We start from the raw sequence: 21,905 nt of genomic DNA, 5'->3' as shown, positions 1-21,905 counted from the left end.
ATTGTGCTGTTTGCTTGTGTTCCCTGTGCGCATGTTGGTTCTCCCTGCATATTCTGGTTTCCTCCTACAGTCCAAAGACGTACGTGTTAGATTAATCGGCGATTCTAAATTGATCGTAGGAATTAATGGTTGTGTGTCACTCTGTGCTGGCCTTAGGATGGACTGGTGACCTGTCCAGGGTGTACACTGGCCTGGACAGATGGTTTTGAAATAGATAACACACTGAAGAATAAAGCAGTATATGAACGTGTGGGTGAAAATGGGGTTTGCAGTGTCTAGCACTGAGAAGTTAATAACACCAGAAAAGTGCTACATAAATGTCATTTTATTTAAATTTCCTTCCCATTTCAGCTGCTTATGTTGAATGAAAACAAAGGCATTACTTGGGGATATTTAGTGTCGGCTTAGTCAAACAACAATTTTGCTCTTTAACTCCCTGGTTATTCTAACGAACAAAAAAGTACTTTCTCCACTTTTAGAGAGAAGAAAGTACAGACTGTAAGAGACTAACTTTTGATCTGTGCTGTTGTGGTGTTTACCTGAGGGGCTGGTGCGGATGTAGACCACCTTGCTCTTGGCTCCTGGCATGTGTCTATCCTCCACTGTGAGTGTGATAGCTTTAACAAAGATAGCATATTGTGTCCACGGCTTCAGGTTGGACAGAAGAACTCCAGGATCTGACTCCTTGTCAGGCCTCAGCTCCACATCCACCATATTCCAGCTGTTGGAGCCACAGCCATCCTGTCCCTCAAACTCTGTGATGTTCTGGTAGGGCCTGGAAGAAAAGGGCGAATTATTAATTTATTACTGTACATCTATTTAATTCATGTGTTTTTTATTACACAAATGAAGAATGTCAGCAAAACACAAAAATCTCATCTTCCTCAAAATAATAGTTAACACAGACAGAAAGACCACATTTCCATCGTGTTTTTTACTTTGCTGTATTTGTTTGTTGCCTGGCCCACCATTTTTAATACATCATGTCTTTGCATCAGTTTTTCCCCTCATTCTTCTGCAACGATTTAACACTTAAATGTCCACTTAAAGTCAGCTCCTAATATTCGCCCAATAGTTGTGGCTGGAAAACCATTAAGTGAGATTTCCTATTGCTGATTCTCTGGACATTTGTGAAACTACGTACCAAGTTAATATAAAACTTGATTAAAGTAAAATTTCCTGTATTTAAAGTCCTGTTAATGTTTCTGAAACCTAACCTCTGACAGTTAACTTAAAACATGTTGGCTGATAAAGTGGTGGGATTAAGATTCAGCTCAGTAACACTCAGCCTGCAGATAAACTAAAATAAACAAAAAACATACGCTTCCTTGTAGTAGACAATGAAGCTGATGAGGTCTCTGTAGTCAGGGGGCCGGTAGCGCTGCCATGTCAGCTTGATCCTTGTGCTGCTGGTGCTGTTAGACTTAAATTTCAGAATAGTGCTTTCACCTATGGAGGGAGCAAAGAGGGGGGGAAAAGCGCTTCAGTATGTGTGCATTAATATGCAGCAATTAGTGTTGACAGAGTGGCGCAGTAAATACTGACATAAGAAGCAGAACAGCATCACGCTCAAAAGAGGTGTTTGCAAACTTCTAGTAAACTAGAGTAACTTCAGCACATGAACTGGACATAGCAATTTAAATGTTTGTGGTTTTCAAACTGAAGCTCATTTTGACCCTTACAGCTGGCTCTGTCGCCGTTGTTTCGGAAATCACTCTCATCAAAGCGGGCCTGGATGCCTGTTTTGTTCCACATTTTGCGGATCTCGGACATGCACAGCTTAGGGTTGGCTCTGAAGAACAGCTTTCCTGTTTTGATGGTCAGATTGTGCTGCTTCCAGTCCCAAAGATACTGTAACTGTTGGTTGTCGAATGCAGAGAAGGCATACATGCTAGAGGGCAGAAAGAGGAGGAGATGAATGGATTACAGTCATCAATATGCTGCTTCGTTCTACATTCATTCGTGTATGTTTATCTATGAGTGTATTGTGTGTATAGTGATTCATGCTAGGCTGAGAGCCAACTTTCCCACCAAGGTTAAGGCCTTATTTTCAGCACGTAATGGAAAACTACACAACATATCCACTAGCGACTTGTCTATTAGGGGAAGCTATGCTAATTGAACAAAATGTAGCTATTTTACTCTTCTCGGTAGATCTCTCTTCTAGCTGGAGGTTTAATGACCCAGTTAGACAGCAGAGGGACTGCTTGACAGCAGGATAAAAATCACCTGGCAAATCCGATTAACCAGGGGCTGACATTTTTTTGTGTGCTGGAGAGGAGGTTTTTTTTATGATTCTCTGGGTAACACCCAGACATCAAGGAATGACTGTAATGTGGGCCTTGGGACAGTAAGATTCCTGTGAACACAAACAGATGGAGGAGGGAAACGAAGGCCTCTCAATGACCCTGAGAGAACCTTTCCTGGGACTGTTGGAGGTTATACCTCATTCACAAACAAATAACAAACAACTGCACTTGTTCAAGTTTTGTTTAACTTTTTTCACTAAAGATTGAACATCTTGAGGATGTTGGATCACATCATTCTTATATATTAGCTGAAAATGTAGTTACTCAAGAGTTGTGTTTGTTGAGCACTAATTTTTTGTGGTTCCTAGAGTTTTCAAAAGTAAAATGAGAGAGAGAGAACCACTTTTACCTTTACCTTACACTATAAAGCACCTTGAGGCAATGTTTACTGTGAAGTGGCACTAAACTAATAAAACAGAATTGAATAAATGAATAGAACTAATTAATATTCAGGTGAATCCTTGAGAAAAGTACATGAGAAGAAATGAGCTCAGAGTGTCCCAATGCACAAACATCCGTCTCCACTGTAAGGCATTGAGATTAAAACCTTGGCTGTATGTTTATCCACGTAGAGAAGTGTGTGTGTTCTTACTCTTCATGGAGGTTTTCTCCATCGATGTATCTCAGGCTCCGAAGGAATGCAAGGGAGCTCAGTGTGTGCGAGTGTATGATCCGTACGTAACCAGTCACCCTTTGGATCAGACCTGTGAAACTTTCCAGCTCTGCCACCATGTTATCTAAACACACAGACCGTCACAAACACATTCATTTATCTATTGATGCATTTTACCCTTTAGTACTTCATTGCTGGCTTAAAGAGGACTTATTATCATTTTATGCATTTCCTGTCATATATATGCTGTTACAATGATGGATGCTAATTTTTAAACATGGCTAAAATTTCAGTATGTGTACAAGCAATCACCATGAGTGAAAACTATGAAATATAAAATGGGCTAAATGCTCCATTTCAGACGGTTGACTCTATACTGTGTGAAAGTAAGCAGATATATGTAATATGTTTATCTTAGGCACATGGCCAGGACTTATTCCTGGAACAAAATGGACCTTCAGACATATGACTAAACAAGTGTGTTTCATCCAAAAGGTCTGTAGAACCTAATTAACAGAGGTATCAACATTTTCCTGTCATTTCTGGCCATATGATAATCATAAATGCATTAAGCTTGAGAACATTAAGCCCCGCTTACAAAAAACAAACCTGGTTATTTTTCTTTGTTTAAAGTTTAAAACTGCTTTGGAGTGTGTCAGCATTTTTCATATGGGTTAAACCCTGAGACTCTGGCTGTGAGCACAAAAGCTCCACCCACCTACTATTTACAAACCTTCTATTTATGAAGAGAAGCCAATAAGAGCAAAGGTAGCTTAAAGGTAGGGACAGGGGAACTGAACCAGGTTGTTTCAGTCAGTAGATTAAATCACAGGCTGCACAAAGGCCCAAGAGGAGACAAATAAGGATTATTTTGAACTGGAAATTACATTGTTACTGTAAAATAATGTTATTATAGAACCATTTTTAAACTGTTGTAATCCATGACGACAGCTTTCCTGAATGCACAATGAAATATATTCAAATTGTTGAGTTCTCATGTGACTTTCTCAAGTAGCAAAATCTGTGATAACTTCTTTTTGCGTCTGATTTAACGGTGTGAATATAACAGATCTTCATAATGTTCTACACCAGCTCCTCAGGCCTCCCTCACAAAGAAATGCGAGTATTAACAGTCGTATTGCTGTGTTACACCGCAGTACTTACGGCCTCTGCGGATGTTGATTTGCAGGTGGCCTTTGATAACAGTGCAGCCTTTGAGAGACTGAGCAGCAGTCATGGAGTCGATGACCTTCCCATCACATACTTTATCACACAGACCATCACAAGCTGTGCAAAACATACTGGAGACAGACAGAGAGAAAGGCAGGAGACAGTGAATGTACAGCGTCGTTCTTGACAGGCATCTATTTGCCAAACTGGTTTAGCGGGGTTTTCTTTCTTTCTTTTTTAAAATTTCTGTCCCTGAAAGATTTGACGTCAACATTTCACAGAAGCAGCCAAAGCATGTCTAGGTGAAATTCCTCGGCATGCTTAACGGCCTTCACTATTTGGAAGGCCATACAGAGACTATGATGGAGCTAAATTCAATATTAGCAAAGCAACAATAAGCAACAATAAGGAGGGTGTTAAACCAGGCTAAATTCAGGTTGAACAGCAGCTCACCTGTTTGGTGCAGCACGTGTGTACCCAGATGGACATTCAGGCATGCACTCTCCTCCATGGATAACGTATCTGTCAAGGTCGGTAAATTGGGCTTTGGAGCAAAGCTCGGCACTGATGCAGCTCCAGCCCTCGAACTTGTAGGTGCCTGGGGGGCAGTCAGCCATGCAGCGGCCTTGGTAATAGTAATGCACACATGCAGTACATGCTGTGTCACTATCGGGGACTGTGCAGCTGCCCAGACACTGAGGGTGGCAGCACTCGCCGTCTGCTGTGCACGCTCGCAGTGCACACTTCTCTGGGCACCCCACTGTGGAGACAGAAAGAAAGGGGGGTATTTTAGTCAGACAATTTCCCCCAGAAAATAATAAAAACAATAAAAAAACAAAACAAAACATCAGAACATGACATTAATTTTTAGGTACATAGCCTGTAGTTAAAAATTGATTTTCTGCTTTTCAAGAATTCAAAGCACTTTTCAGTGTTTCCTCATACACCTATCCACACAAACTCAAATACATGATGGCAGTGCTGCTGTGCTATCATCATCTTGCTCAAAGGCACTCTGGCCTATGGAGAGGCTGAGGTTCCAACAGCAAACGAGTTGAGTTGATAACATGTTCTATTACTCGAGCCCCAGTGGTCATTTAGTAAAGATGACTACAGATTTAACTGCTCCCTTATACGTTTCCTATGTGAATGTTTTGCACAGATGATGCACATGTAGGTTTGCTGCAGCAGGAAAGATAATCTCACCCTGAAGGCAGACCAAAAAGGTTTTCAAATTTCCAGGTTGTAGCACAATCGTAGAGTGCCATGTGCCATTATTATTTACCTGGCACACTTAAAGAACAACGTAAATCTTTTAATCAACATGAAACAAAAAAGCAAACAAACTTCTTAACAAACAATTGTGACGAAGAAGAAGAAGACCTCATTAAAACCTCAGCCTGGTTTAAAAGCCAAAAAATAAACACTGTGTTTTAAATAACTTTTAAAATAACTCCAGATGTGAAGGGGGAGTGTGTACCACCATTTAGGAGCAGCTACTGCAAAAGGCCAATATCCTCTATGTTTTAATTTGGACTTTTAAAAATATTTTTGTTTAATATTCTACCGTCACACCATTCAAAATGTAATATTTCGCCCTTAATACCACTACAAACAAGTTAAAATTTTGGAGCAAACAACAACACTGATTTATTCCCACTGATGCAAATCCATATTTAACAACCAAACAGAGCTTGCAGTGAACCTAAAACCATAACACATAAATATAACCAGTCAGCCTTCAGTGTGAACATGCCTCTGTTATGACACTACTGGCTTCAGTTCTGAACAAATTATTTGCATTTACCAGTGAATGACTGACAATGCATGCATGCACACCCGCCCAGATTAAAGCTTTTAAATACACCAAGAGCCACATATGAGGTACTCATGCAAGCTGCTTCATATCCAACCAACCACATTTGAATTTTTGTTTTCTTAGTCTTACTATTATAAAAGGCAACCCAACCATGGGGAGCCACAAGCCAGTGTACTCTTCATGCATGTCTCGATCTTGGAAAAATGGGCATTGTTGTGTGAGGAAGAGCATCTACTGTAAAATCTTTGCCAAATCAAACACACAGATTACGAAGAACAAGATTTCCATATAAGATAAGTTGGGGTGACAGAGGAGGACGCTAAGGATAGGGTAAGATTGAGACAGACGATCCACTGTGGCGATCCTTTAAGGAGCAGCCAAAGGAAGTAGTCGTGGTAGTAGTAGTATTCTTAAAATTACAGAATAATGATAATTATAGAATTCTAAAAAGGTGCTTCAGCTGTGCTTTCCTCCCTGATCCACTCCGGATTTTCCAGCCAACAGAGCTACAAATAACTCGTCCAGTTGCTGTGGTGTTCCTCTAAATAAGAGGATATTGTAACTGATGACAGGAAAAAGTGACTGAGGAGTTCCAGAAGAAAAACACCATATTGACATACATATAGAGAGCAGCCACATCTCGTCATGGCCTTTGTCTCTGCAGCGGGGGAATTTAAATGAAGCGTGATAGACAACAAATCACCAAGGCAGCTTATTTGACTAGCTGACACATACCTTTCACCATCACCATCACGCAGCTGAGCAGCAGCAGCCTTTAACCCACCTTTACTGTCGGCAGCTCACTGCTTCAACATGACATAAGCTGATTGGCTCAAACTGACTCTAAACAGTAACGTGTCTGCCACAGAAACAAACACTAACTGCTATGGAAACACTGTAAATCCCTGCTTGAAATTATTTGGTTGTGTGTCCTTTGAGGCATAAACAAAGGGACAGTGATTTCTGAAGCCAAAGAAACTGTAATTTTGATTGTGTCATCCACATAGGTTAGCCAGAGGCTGTTTAAACCAGCACCAAACAACACAAAGCTATAAGAAATGATGTGTTGTTTATAGAATGCTGAGCGATAAAACACTGGAACACGTTTCAACATGCTGCCTCCACCAACTCTGTCAAACAAACCAAAGACAACAGGCCAGAGCAGATGCGTATGGCTACTCCCCTTTATTTATATTTCAATGATTTATCCACAGAGACTTGTTATATTATATTGAAAGATCTGGACACACAGTATATAGCATTACAAGACAGATCGTAGTGGATGATAGCACAGACTAAAACACAAAGGAAAGATTGAACAGATGGTTTTAACCTGTTTATGTTTGTGCTTAAAGAATAAAGATTAGGAAGTTTGTGTTTGGTTCAGGGGTTAATGCTGCATTAATACAATTTCTGAACAACTCTAAGACACTAAAAAGCAGCAACTTACAAAAGCATACCCAAACTGCTGTATTTATTAACTGTTAATCTGCTTTTGATTTTCTTTAAGTATAAGTAGCAGAAAGAATAGCAAAGGTATTCAGGAAAGAGGAAATCAACCAGTACAGGTCGGCTTTTCTGCTTTAATATGATTAAAAACAGAGTGCCATAGTAATTGACAAAATTGTTTATTTTTATTTTTAGATGATCAACCAATCAATTCATTTGACCTTTGGTGCATTTCAATTTCACATTTGAAATGCACCAAAACTACATTTCAACTGTGAAATTACATTCACTTTGGCACTACCTATTGGTTTGTGAAGTCGTGTTTTAAAGCCTCAACACTAACAGACCTGGTACATAAGATGCCTTCATAAAGTGCATTACACATCATTGCTGTATGTCCACGTATTGCTATCCACCCCTTATAGTGACAGCTACAGTGATTCAGAAATGGTTGTCATGAGGGAGTTTAAGTCCATTTTAAAGGAACGAGAGGATAACTCTTTCAGTCAGTGTGACCGTTTTAATGATCAGTTGTTGTATATTTTTCACATGTTTGTACTCGTTTGTATGGACCGTTGTATTTTTTAATTGTTATGTTGTTATGTGTTGTTTGTGTTTTGATTTTTACTGCCATGATGCCAGAGATTTGAATCTCTGAGATTTGCCTGGATAAATAGAGGATTAATAATAAAACATCCAAAAGTGTGGGGGCACTGAAAGACCGGCAGCTCTGCATACAGCAGGAGAGAGGAGGGAGACACTGGAGAATTTATTTACCACGTTCAGAAAGGAAGTACCTTATGCAAAGAGCACTGAATCTTAGATCACATTGTTTAAATGCAATGATAAAAGAGTCAGTCTTCCTTACATGAACATTTAAAACTGTATTAGAGCAAGCTGTTTATTTGTATGTATAAAAGCAGTTAAGAGGCACAGTAGCCTAATATGATGTATTAGATAAAGAGTATTAGGTGTTTCTACAGTAAAGGTAGGGGTCGTTAAAGCAGATGGTCCGGCATATTTGATTTGACACAGATTTTACGCATGATGCTCTTCTTGACATAAATCTTCCATTTATCCAAGCTTGGGACGTTCACTAGTAGTACACTAGCTTGTAACCTCCTGAGGCTCGTTTCTCCTCCCAGAATCTAACCAGAGGTCCTTTGCATGCAAAGCAAATGCATTAATCACTACACCAAGCATACACAACTATTCCATGGTATTGAGGACCTGCAGATGATGACCAGGCTTTAAAAAGGTTTTGTTCCAGGGTGAAAACCTGCTTATTTTTATTAGAAAGTCGGACATTTTACCGTAATAGTCTATAGGGAGTGACTCACTTTTGGAGCCAGCTTTAAGTGGCTGCTGGAGGAACTGCAATTCTGCATTTGCTTCATTTTTCAGTTCCAGATGCTGCTGCTTGGTTTTTAGATGAAACTTTATTAATCCCTCAGGTGCGTTCCCCCGGGAAATTCAGTAATTTCCATTCAGTTTCAACACGTTTAAACATGAATATCACATCTATTTTTGTTTACAGAATTAGAAATGCGAGACAGAAACAACCAAAAAAAACAAAAAACAAAACAAACAAAAAAACAACAACAACAGTGACCTACAACTTGCAAAAGCTGCCAACTATTTGTTGTTCAGTTTTGTGATTATGATTTTTACCCTTAACACTACTACCGTTTGCATAATTTGCAAATCCTGCATGACCAAATATTGAATACTGACACCATCTAATACAGAAACCTTTCAGTACACTTGCATAGCAAATTCCTAATTATAATGTTAACTAGGGCTGTTCGATATAACGATATATATCGGAGGACGATATGAAAACGTCTATCGTTTCATTTTACGCTATCGTTTGTTTCGTGGTGTCGCAAAATCAACTGTTTACGGCAATATTTTTTCATGGTTTTGATGGTCACTGTATAATTTCCTGAAGTTCTCTCTTCCTCTTATATTTAATATAAGCACACTACAGACAGACAAGCCATTGTTTTTATGCGTTGTCGTTAGCAACAACGACGGTAAAACCATCGCGGGGCTCCGCCGTCCGCATGTTTATTTTCCACATAAACCTTTCACAACAAAGCTGAAGATCCTGTTGAGATTTTCCAAAATAAATGGAATCACGTGAAATAGAATGCAGAGTGTTTACGCATGAGAAGCTAAAAAGAGCCGTCAGGTGTTAAAAAAAATAAAGCTTAGAACAGGCTTTCCCCGCAGCACACCGTGTAATAAATACTCAAAGAAAATTGAGGCTGTTTCAACTTATGCAACACTCGACTCCAGGTACACGACGCCCAGCTGAAAACACTTCACACAAGTCGACTGGCCCGAGATTCACAGAATTAGCTGAAAATGTAAAATTTTTGTGATATATATCGTTATCGGGATGATAAATGTCTTATATCGGGATATGAGATTTTGGTCATATCGCACAGCCCTGATGTTAACTTCAAATCAAAAATCAACTACAGAATCCATTTGTCAGTTATTTTAAGTATCACTGGCTAATTTTTCTTATTTGTCATTTACAGGAACACAGGAAGTTCCTGAAAACTGCTGTCTTTCCCCGATTGGCCAGTGACCATGAGATGACCTTCTAGCCCATCTCCCAACTGACACAAAAGCCAATCAGAACCTTCAGACTGTGTGGTCCCACCAACCATTCAGCAGGCTGTTTGTGCTCAGCAGGAGGAAACGAGCGCTGCATTTCACAGGCACAAAATGTTCTTTCTCTGCTCACAGCGTCTGCCAGTCCCCGAAAACTCCATCTTGCCCTCTGACCTCTTACAATGGGGTGATGTGAGCTGGAAAGGTGTAATTCTGAAATGCAATAATGTACAGCCTGAGGTCCACTGAGGGTTGGGTGAAAAAAAGAGAGAGTCTCTGCTTAAAGTTTGACTCAAGCTGGGGCTTTTTGCATGCAAACCCCTGAACACAACTCCCTGACTGACCAGTGGCGGGAGGTGGAGAGGTCAGTGGGTGCATACAGTAATGCAGATCAGCATTCAGCTGGACATCTGCAACATAAAGCTTCTCACTTTCAATCCCCCTTACTACACTTTTAGAGACAGGTTGATGCAGCGCTGCAGCACAAGGCAAGGAAAAGGAAACAGGAAGAGAATGAAAACGAGAAAGCGTAAAGGAAAGAAAGAAAAACTGCAGGAGGAGGAAGAGATGGGAGCAAGGTACAGAGTGTGAAGAAGTGAAGTGGTGAAGTGAAGTAGAAAAGGAAGGAATTTAAGAGAACAATTAATCTTCAAAAATTCCTACCATTTTTAAGCATTATAATTTGTTTTATTTATTAATCTTTTTTTCTATCCAACATTAACACGATCCCAAAACATCAGTGATGTAGTAGTTAATGCAGAAACAAAACAAGCCAAAACAATTATTGTAAGGTGGGAAGTACAGAAAAAAGGTGATAAGTTTTCTTGTCATTGGTTGATTATGTTGCACAAATTAATGAGTTAAAATCTACTGAGAACAACAAACATGACCTTGACTCTGTGCAAAATTAAATTTCAGTTCATCTAATGATTATTGTGTCAAAGCCTGTCTAACAAAAAAACCGTACACCAAGTAGCCATTCTTGCAAATTATGCACTGTTGGATGACAGATATCTTGCTATCGCCTGAGCTCTTCAGTCCTTCAGTCAAAAGAGCCAGAGAAGATCGAAATGTGATTTTACTTCAAAGTTTTGTTTGGGTTTTTTTTCCTGAATGCAATGTTGGTGATCTACTCTAAACATTTAGCAGACTATTAAAACAAACACTTGAGTTCTTGGTGACCAAGGAATAAAGAAAAGTCAAGTATATGTTCGCTGTGTGGTAATCTGGTTGAATCCTCATTAGCCAGCTGTTCTGAGTGTGTGCTACATATATTTTACTGTGGAAAGTTACCAGACACAGCAGAGATATTGTGTGTGTGTGTGTGTGTGTGTGTGTGTGTGTGTGTGTGTGTGTGTGTGTGTGTGTGTGTGTGTGTGTGTGTGTGTGTGTGTGTGTTGCTGTACTGGGCTGTATTTGAGTGATGCCAGTATTTCCCCTAACCTCAGAAAACAAGCTGGTTAATAAAATCATGTAAATTATCATGGAAGTGCAGCTGAAAGGAATAAAACTGCAAAAATAATGAATTAACAGTTTGATCAAAACATGCTGATTGCTGGCAAAGGTGGTTCTCGTTGTTATCACAGCATTTGCATGGGAACAGGTTGTGCTTCATATTCCCATTAACCAGTAAGGATTAGTTTGTTTGTTGGCTTGTTTGTTGGGGGTAATTGAGAGTTAAGTGATGGGATGTCAAAAGTTGTTGTAGGCAGTTGTATAGTTGTTAATGTCCATTCGGGGAAATGGTTTACCTTCTCCACTCCGTCATTATAGAGCATTCTGGCTCTGGGAGAAAGATCACTTGTTGTGCGTCAAAAAGCCAATACAGTGCTTCCAGGGAAACAGAAATACCAGCCCAGTGGGAAGGCTGGCTGGAAAACGCACACTAGTCACCACCCTAATGGCGGGAAAATGTCTGGATTTTTGCCTCTACCCCTCTACTTCACTACAAGTAAATACCACAGGATCAAACAGTACTTCATTTTACATATCTTGTTGTGCATGCCTGCTAACACTCCTCGGTTTTCCCAATATTTCAAGACCATCTGATCTCAAACTTTATTATGAATGTTAAGGATGCATGCATCAGTAAGCTTCTCATGTTCATAATGGTACCCGAGTTGCCAGATTGTCTATGAAACAGTCTACACACACACACACTCCACACACTACAGACAATTTCAATCCATCTGTCAGTGTAACCTGGCAACCACCAACCAGACTCAAACACACCATTTGGAAACTGATTGAATTAGGTCACTATCTTAGCTATTGTTAGACCATTTCAACTGTCATTACATGCACACACATACAGTATGGCTCAACTCACCACTATTTCGTTTAGTAAAGTGGCAGTTGGTAAGATATTCTTCAAATCAAGATTCCAAAACAGAAATGCTGTAAAAACCCAAACAATGCCTCTCTTTCCAACTGCACAAAATTCCAACCACTTTGATACAGCTTGAACATATTGATGGAAATAGTTGCTCGATGCAAATAAAACAAAATAAAGTTATGTAGCATAGTGTCACCAAAATCATTTTGCACATCACTGGTGTCCTGTAGGTTATGCTATCTTCATTTGGGAAAACAGACTTTTACCTGTTTATTTTTATTAGGAAAAGAACTGAATTAGGAATACTGAAAACTTAATTGTTATGTTGTCATCAATGACAAATGACTTTAATGGTATAATGAGTATCTTTTAAAAATTACACTGGAAATAAAATGCTTTTATTCAAATCCCTCATCTGACACACCACTGTTTTCTGTATGTTTTTCCCGCTTTAGGTGAATGTGTTACTCGTTCTTTAGGCATATTAAATAATTACCAAGCCACCTTGACTAATACGTTAAGTATAACCAAATGCAAAACTCTGAAAGCCATACACAACAGCTTCAAAGTGGCCACTGAGAAACTGAGGCAACAGATGTTTCCACACTCACTGTTTTCCTCATTTTTTAGGCTTGGTGTGCGTGCAAGCTGTGTGAATCCAGTGAGCGTGGAAGCATCCCCGCCCTTTCTCTCAAGTTCACACACTCCATGGCCTCCCAGTGTGTTCCAGCACTCAGGCTGAATTGGGAAGAACTTGATGATGTACAGAAAACACAACAATCTCGCTGTGTTTCCAGTCTCATACAAAGCATATTCTGTACTGGCCAGACAGACTGTCAGTGTACAGGTTCAGTCAGTGAATCAGTCATTCAGAAAACCAGCCAGTCAAAAGTCTGTGTGTGCTGTCTACAAAAGCAAGAACAAGGGTCTTGATTCATTCAGCCCATTCACAGCTCTACATGGCTGGCCACTATTGTGCTGTTCATCTTTTGAGTCTCCAAGTAGATAACAGACATCACAACTAGCCATCCAGTGGTCAAGTACAAGAGACCTCCAACACATGTGACAACCTGCCTGTCAGTTCAGTCCGACAAACAGGCTGTTCAAAAAGTGCTTAGCGCCATAGAGGAAAACAATGAAGACAGAGCACGCTATTGACCTTAACAGCTGTGTTTGTGTTTGGTCTGCCGACATCCATTAACCATCAATGGAGTTAGAGTTCCTAGAAATGTTTTAGTTGTGCAACTCTAGAGCAATCTTGAGAACATATCTGCCTCAAAGACGAGAGTTGAAGTGAAGGTACAGTCCATAATCAGTTTGTTTACTTACACAAGTTTACCCAAAACATTACCAGGAAGACTTTGGAAAAACCCAAGGCTTAAAATATAAACAGAAAAATATATTAAAATTTTGTACAAATCTAAACAAAAATGCTTTAAAATTGTTTATTGCTTTAGCTGAAGATGAGATCTGATGGACTTTGTTTATCCAAAAAACAGGAAAATGTTTGGCTACACTTAAAAAGTCTATTAAACATACCCTCCACAAAGCAGAATATGCTGATAAAGTGCAGTTTTACAAAATAAAAAGCTTTAAAAAAAAAAACAAAAACAAAAAACAACAACAACAACAACCCCAAAACAAACAAACCAACTTTGACAGAGCACCATGTAAAATGGAAATAAAATGCATACATTGATGGAGTAATTAAGACCTAATGAAATCAAATGGCAGATATTTATTTGATTAATTTAAAACCTAAATAGAATTTGTCTTTGTCGGCTCTTTTGTGAAAAACTCATTCACTCAAAATGAAGAATAACATTTCCAAGTTCCTTTAATGACACCATTCGCTCTGAGTACACACAGATCGGGAGCTTTAATTTGCTCAGGAACAGGAATATTAGACGACATGCTGGATTTCTTCCTCCTCCCTCGCTCCTCCTAGTGAGAGGAGTCCCCCCACTGGAGATGTGTGGTCTGAAGCTTCCTGTTGATAATTACAGTCTGTTTGAAAGCAAAACACTAAGAGATCATTATTCCTGTTAGCGATAAAAGGCTAAACTGGATTCTCTTTCTAATTCACACTCTCAACAAGAGTGGATTCACACACATCTGTCAAGACTCTACTGAGAAGAATACATTGCATTAAGTGTCTACTTTGCCCGTGTGGGTGGTGGTACAGGTTAGAGAAATGGGTCAAAATAAAGAGCTAAAGATTTATTTTGTGTAGCTATGATAAAAACACCTGCAAGATGCACTGGTGAGAAGATGAAATACCAAGCAGGAGGCCCACTTTGAAGGCTTATTAGATACAAGGACGACTATTTATTTTTGTTCAAGGCAGGACTGCAGACCTCTGGAAAGTGATTACAGCAGCATTTATTTTTTTTCCCCCCCAATATCTTTTAAAAACAGCTACCTCCATATTTTCCATAGTTTTGAATGTTACTTTTAGACACTAGACATTTCTAGTGTCTAATGACCATTCCACAGGTATAGCCTATCAATGTGCACACGCAACACAGCTCTGTTCATCCAGTGAACACATCCAGTGTTCACTTCATGTGTGCATTATGATTGATGGAAGAGCACATACCATTTCTTTGTAAAAACCTGTTTGGGATGGTCACTAGAGAGAGAGAACATTTTTAAAGAAGGCTTGTGCACAGGCTGTATTACATGGGTGTATGTAAAATCAGGCATGTGTACATAACTGCACAGATGTTCACATGGTCGGTTAAACGAATTATCAAAGCTAGCTCATTAGGTTCTTCTCCGTAAAATGTTTTTTATTGCAAAGTAAGTTTTAACAAATAAATAATTGGGCAATATAACCAGAAGCTTCTCCAGTAAATCTTAAACTTTATTTCATCCTCTTAGACTACAGCTGGCAGTTCTCCACCTGCTGCAGGTTCCAGTTGTGGCCCTACTACCAAACCAGGTGAAGTCCAAGACAGTTAATTTCGAGTATTTTTTTTAAATCCCTGGAGACTCAGTGTTGTAGTGGACAATGTCATTTGCATTTACGCTTGTGTGCTGGGGTGTGTTCAGCAATCTGCCTTCATGAGTGAAACTAAGATGTTTATGTTGGACATGGAGCTCAATATTGATCAACAGTTAACTTTGTGGGAAGGAGAAAATATTTCAGGGTCAACTCTGAGTCTACACCTGGACTGTTTGAGCTATGAAACCAAGAAAACCAACATCTGTCTACATCGACAGAATACTAGCTTTTTATATTATTATAGTAAGCGGGCTTCATACAATTACAACCTGTTACATTTTTTCCACAGAGGTGTTATCCTTGTGTAAATAAACATACTGTGTTTACATACCCCTCGAGCTTGTTGAGGTCTGTGTCGATATGATGTGTAGTTACATTTCATAGGAAGTGCATACCAAACTATACAGTGGGGCAAAAAAGTATTTAGTCAGCCACCGATTGTGCAAGTTCCCCCACCTAAAATGATGACAGAGGTCAGTAATTTGCACCAGAGGTACACTTCAACTGTGAGAGACAGAATGTGTAAAAAAAAAAAAATCCATGAATCCACATGGTAGGATTTGTAAAGAATTTATTCGTAAATCAGGGTGGAAAATAAGTATTTGGTCAATAACAAAAATACAACTCAATACTTTGTAACATAACCTTTGTTGGCAATAACAGAGGTCAAACGTTTACTATAGGTCTTTACCAGGTTTGCACACACAGTAGCTGGTATTTTGGCCCATTCCTCCATGCAGATCTTCTCGAGAGCAGTGATGTTTTGGGGCTGTCGCCGAGCAACACGGACTTTCAACTCCCGCCACAGATTTTCTATGGGGTTGAGGTCTGGAGACTGGCTAGGCCACTCCAGGACTTTCAAATGCTTCTTACGGAGCCACTCCTTTGTTGCCCGGGCGGTGTGTTTTGGATCATTGTCATGTTGGAAGACCCAGCCTCGTTTCATCTTCAAAGTTCTCACTGATGGAAGGAGGTTTTGGCTCAAAATCTCACGATACATGGCCCCATTCATTCTGTCCTTAACACGGATCAGTCGTCCTGTCCCCTTGGCAGAAAAACAGCCCCATAGCATGATGTTTCCACCCCCATGCTTCACAGTAGGTATGGTGTTCTTGGGATGCAACTCAGTATTCTTCTTCCTCCAAACACGACGAGTTGAGTTTATACCAAAAAGTTCTACTTTGGTTTCATCTGACCACATGACATTCTCCCAATCCTCTGCTGTATCATCCATGTGCTCTCTGGCAAACTTCAGACGGGCCTGGACATGCACTGGCTTCAGCAGCGGAACACGTCTGGCACTGCGGGATTTGATTCCCTGCCGTTGTAGTGTGTTACTGATGGTGACCTTTGTTACTTTGGTCCCAGCTCTCTGCAGGTCATTCACCAGGTCCCCCCGTGTGGTTCTGGGATCTTTGCTCACCGTTCTCATGATCATTTTGACCCCACGGGATGAGATCTTGCGTGGAGCCCCAGATCGAGGGAGATTATCAGTGGTCTTGTATGTCTTCCATTTTCTGATGATTGCTCCCACAGTTGATTTTTTCACACCAAGCTGCTTGCCTATTGTAGATTCACTCTTCCCAGTCTGGTGCAGGTCTACAATACTTTTCCTGGTGTCCATCGAAAGCTCTTTGGTCTTGGCCATGGCGGAGTTTGGAGTCTGACTGTTTGAGGCTGTGGACAGGTGTCTTTTATACAGACGATGAGTTCAAACAGGTGCCATTCATACAGGTAACGAGTGGGGGACAGAAAAGCTTCTTACAGAAGACGTTACAGGTCTGTGAGAGCCAGAGATTTTCCTTGTTTGAGGTGACCAAATACTTATTTTCCACCCTGATTTACGAATAAATTCTTTACAAATCCTACCATGTGGATTCATGGATTTTTTTTTCACATTCTGTCTCTCACAGTTGAAGTGTACCTCTGGTGCAAATTACTGACCTCTGTCATCATTTTAAGTGGGGGAACTTGCACAATCGGTGGCTGACTAAATACTTTTTTGCCCCACTGTATAGGTTTTAGGGCTACACCTTAGCTATGACTTAGATTTAATACAACACTGTGAAGTGGGTAAGCCCATTGAACAATCAGACAAGAACTAAATGACACAAATGACCATCACAACAGTAACCTGACCAGGGTGACAACTGGAACGGAAAACATGACACAGGAAGGGATAGAGTTAGCATGTTAGAAATGACTGATCGTTTAAAATAAGACACGGGGACTGCCCACTTGTATTTTCCATCACGGATTCTGTTGGGCAGGCATCAATATACCTGACTAACCTGCTGAACTGAAGTTTTTTTCCCACAGGAAATACTGCTTTTTGGTGTAACACACCATTCTCATTCGAGGATTGGCACATAAGCAGCATTTAAATAATGTCTTTAATATAATTTTTTAATTTTAAGATTATCAAGTTCTATCAAGACATAGCAACACAATAACCCGTAAACAATGGCTGCTGGCAGAACAAATGATAATGACATTCCTTGCAATTACTAAATAACATCAGAAAAATAGTCAGTTAAAGGTAGTCTAAACAGAGCCAACCGTTAACTTTTTTCAACAAGAGTCACAAGGTTAAATAAATAAGTACAAGACAAGTACAGACAAAAGGAATTCCTGGCATCCCTCTGTTGACTGACCTGAGAAGCACAAAGCCAATCCCCTTTGGTCCCCCAAAGGGCACACAATAACAGAGGATCTATCACATTAGTTTCTTGGTACCTGGAGTTTCACGATAAATTCAGATTAGGATGGATATTGCAGATTACAGATGCAGAGGAAAAAATAGTTTTACAGAAGTAACAACTGACACATTAGGAGTCTGCCACTTCTGGGAGTTATGTCTAGGTCAAACAAGCCTGCTGAAACCTTAGCCTCAGAAGATTTGGCCTTAGCACATAGTTTACATGCCAACCTTTCAAGAAACTACTCACTGTGTGAAAAGGGAAGAGAATAAGGGTTTGTACCCATTATGCGACAACTAAAGATTAACTCAAAATTTCACTGTAAATACTGAAGATAAAACACTAAGGACATAGAATAACAAAATAATAACTCAAATGATCTCACTGAAAAGTGTTATAAAATATGTGAAGAAATCAACAAATAAATAGTTATGTTATGTCAGTTAGTCAAGTGGTGAGGAGGGCTGATATTTCAGAACTGACTGAAAACCTGATAAAATATCACATCAATGCAGGTCATGCCTAAATTCTCAAAAGTGTGTTATGAAAAGCTAAAAGCCTTTAAAACAGGACAGGCAGTACAATTTTAAAACAAAATGACTGGAAAAAAAAGTATCTGCATGTGCCATTTTAAATTTTACTATTAATGTTTGAATTGTTAAATTGCAGGCTGCTTGCACAAAAATACACCACTTATCCGGTTAAGCTGCGACAACAAACGATACTGCATACAGTTCAGGTGTTAGCTGCACAGCAAGTCGGTTTACTTTGCATAAGGGTGGAGTCGCATGTTGAGTCACCCAAGGCGGTGACAAGTGTTGATAAGCAACAAGGTTAAAAAATATTAAATTACAAAAACAGTGTAAGAGTGTCCATAATCTAATGCTATACAAGAAACAAATGTTGTGCCACTGAATTAACTTTATCTCACTCTACTCACAAGCTTGGCAGTGATATTCATATGTGCCAGACTGCTGTACACATTCAAACTCTACGTGCCCTTCAGTTCAAAAGATCAACATACAGTGGGGCAAAAAAGTATTTAGTCAGCCACCGATTGTGCATTTTCCCCCACTTAAAATGATTACAGAGGTCAGTAATTTCTCAAACCTCCTAAATAGTAAATTTGCGGAGTTCAAAAACTTCCATTTAATGAGTGGATGCACAAACATGTCAGAAGAGATTCAAAATCTGAAAAGTTTCTTAATTCCTAATTCTGCTGGCAAGAACCACCAGGCGCGCATGCCCTCCCCACACACAGAGCATCAGAAGGAGTTGTCCACATTCCTGATTCTTTGTGTTTATGGGTTTGTGTGTTTGGCGAGGGAAGACAGAAATATCCCTGGAATTTGATGGAAAGGATGAAGGAGGCTGAGTATAAGATTCCCATTCACCTTGTGGCATCCTGGTCTGTTTGGCTGTGCTAAGGACCAACAGCAATTCTCTGACAGCCTTAAAACAGGCTGAAAGGTTTCATCACAACCAGAATGCTTTTTTGCCAAGCTTTCTCCGATAAGCACACCTAATGAGATCAGAGAAACGATGGCATGTGGTTTAATATTAATACTCTTCCATTGATTGCTCTTTTTACTTTAAACTGATACCTTGCTAGACTGGATAAGACCTGGTCACCGGCCTCTTGCCTGTCATACAAAAATGCATTAGGAAGGAGCTTCAAGTCACGTCACGTCAAGTCAGTGTCACCATACAGATTGTTTATATTTTTTTTCCCCACGAGTGTTCTTTGCCAGCTTTGAATTCACGAACAAGACCTGAGACCCTGGTCACACCGCTCATCCAAAGCTAACGGTGTTAACAGAACACAATTAAAGGCCACATAATTACAGTAGGCACTAAAACACAGCCAAACCAGCAATGTTCTCTTCCAGGAATTCCAGGGATGGGTGTGTCCGTTCACTAAAAGCAGTCATGGATGTGCCTGGTTTACAAAGCAGCCCCTATAATTACCAGCCCTGACAGCCTCCGGGTTCTGGGTCAGGGTAAGGGGTGCATAAGTAGTCGTGCATCATTTTTGTTTTGGTGATCAGTTACTGCTTTTTTCCTCCTCTTACTGCTATTGCTGGACAGAATAACCTTAGTAGTACTGGCTCTCTAATTTAATGGTCTTTCTTTATTTTCATGATTATTTACATAACTCAAAACATGTTTTATATTTTACATTCTTCAAAATAGCCACCCTTTGCTTTTATTACAGCTTTGCACACTCTTGGCATTCTCTTGATGAGCCTCATGAGGTAGTCACCTGAAATGGTTTTCCAACAGTCTTGAAGGAGTTCCCAGAGATGTTGAGCACTTGTTAACCCTTGTGCGTTCACTCCTCGGTCCATCTCATCCGAAAACATCTGTTGGGTCAGATGACTGTGGAGGCCAGGCCATCTGGCGCAGCACTTCATCACGCTACCTTCTTGGTAAATGCCCTTACACAGCCTGGAGGTGTGTTTGGGGTCATTGTCGTGTTGAAAAAGAAGCGGATGGGATGGCATGTCACTGCAGGATGTTGTGGTAGACATGCTGGTTCAGTGTGCCTTCAATTTTGAATAAATCCCCAACAGTGTCACCAGCAAAGCACCCTGACACCATCACACATCCTCCTCCATGCTTCACAGTGGAAACCATGTATGTAGAGACCATCTATTCACCTTTTCTGCGTCACATAAAGAGACAGCAGGTGAAACCAAAGAGCTCAAATTTGAACTCATCAGACCAAAGCGCAGATTTCCAATGTTCTGATGTCCATACCTTGGGTTTCTTGGCCCAAACAAATCTCTTCTGCTTGTTGCTTTATAGGCCATCAAGGCCTGATTCGCACAGTCTCCTCTGAACAGTTGATGTAGAGATGTGTCTGCTACTGGAATTCTGTGTGGCATTTATCTGGGGTCTAATCTGAGATGCTGTTAACTTGTGATTTCTGAGGCTGGTGACTCGGATACATTTATCTTCAGCAGGAGAGGTGACTCTTGGTCTTCTTTTCTTGGGGTGGTCCTCATGTGAGCCAGTTTCATTGTAGAGGCCTGATGGTTTTTGCGACTGCATTTCGAGACACATTCAAAGTTTTAGCAATTTTTCCAGCTGATTGACCTTCAGTTCTTAAAGTAATGATGGACTGTCATTTCTCTTTTCTTAACTTATTGGTTCTTGCCATAATTTGAATTCTAACAGTTGTCAAATAGGGCTGTCAGCTGTGTACCAACCTGACCTCTGCACAGCACAACTGATGATTTGAGCCCATGAAGAAGGCAAGAAATTCCACATATGAACCCTGACAAGGGACACCCGTGAAGTGAAAACTATTTCGGGTGACTACATCATAAACTTATTGAGAGAAGGCCAAGGGTTTGCAGTGCTGTCAACAAAGCAAAGGGTGGCTGCTTTGAGGAATACAAAAAACAAGACATATTCAGAGACTATTTATCAATTTTTTTCTTTGCTATTCTACATACCTTGCTTCATATATTATATGTCTTCAGTATGTGTTTACAACATAGAAAGTAGTAAATATAAATACATATAAATAGGGAGCATATCACAATGAATATGAGACAACTATGAGATTGCTATGTGCTGACAAAATGGAAAACAACAGGTGATCTGATCGAAATTGAAAGGTAGGCTGGCCACAAGAATGACCTGCCAATCAACAATCAGTGTCTGGTATATGACAGATGCTCAAATTCAGCAAGAAGGGTCTAGACAAAGCCCCAGGGTTACCTTTCCAGATACGTGGCTCCCAACTGTGGTAGGGAGATATCTAGTTTTAAGCTTAGTGACTTTACTCTAAGCTGCCCCATAGCTCGGCTGGTTGCGAGCTATGGGTGATGCCAAGCCAAGCTTGCAGTGATGAAACAGTAGAGGAGGGCA

General features: G+C 40.1%; 1 protein-coding gene across 1 annotated transcript in view; it reads right to left on the bottom strand.

Annotated features, from left to right (window-relative positions):
- The window catches only part of LOC146718269 (insulin-like growth factor 1 receptor), a 61,394-nt gene that overhangs the window by 14,755 nt on the left and 24,734 nt on the right, over positions 1–21,905 (bottom strand). Inside the window, exons 3-8 of the mRNA XM_085442646.1 lie at positions 4,546–4,852; positions 4,087–4,223; positions 2,902–3,046; positions 1,683–1,891; positions 1,323–1,449; positions 540–775 (exon numbers count right to left, since the gene is read on the bottom strand). Of these exons, the coding sequence (XP_085298772.1) occupies positions 540–775; positions 1,323–1,449; positions 1,683–1,891; positions 2,902–3,046; positions 4,087–4,223; positions 4,546–4,852 (1,161 nt within the window). The remainder of the gene's footprint in view (positions 1–539; positions 776–1,322; positions 1,450–1,682; positions 1,892–2,901; positions 3,047–4,086; positions 4,224–4,545; positions 4,853–21,905) is intronic.

The sequence above is a fragment of the Copadichromis virginalis genome, linkage group LG1 (genome assembly GCF_057382275.1).
Source record: "Copadichromis virginalis isolate Kocher_CV1m ecotype Utaka linkage group LG1, C_Virginalis_male_GT1.1, whole genome shotgun sequence".
NCBI classification, from domain to species: Eukaryota; Metazoa; Chordata; class Actinopteri; order Cichliformes; family Cichlidae; genus Copadichromis; species Copadichromis virginalis.
This window is presented reverse-complemented; position numbering and strand designations above follow the sequence as displayed.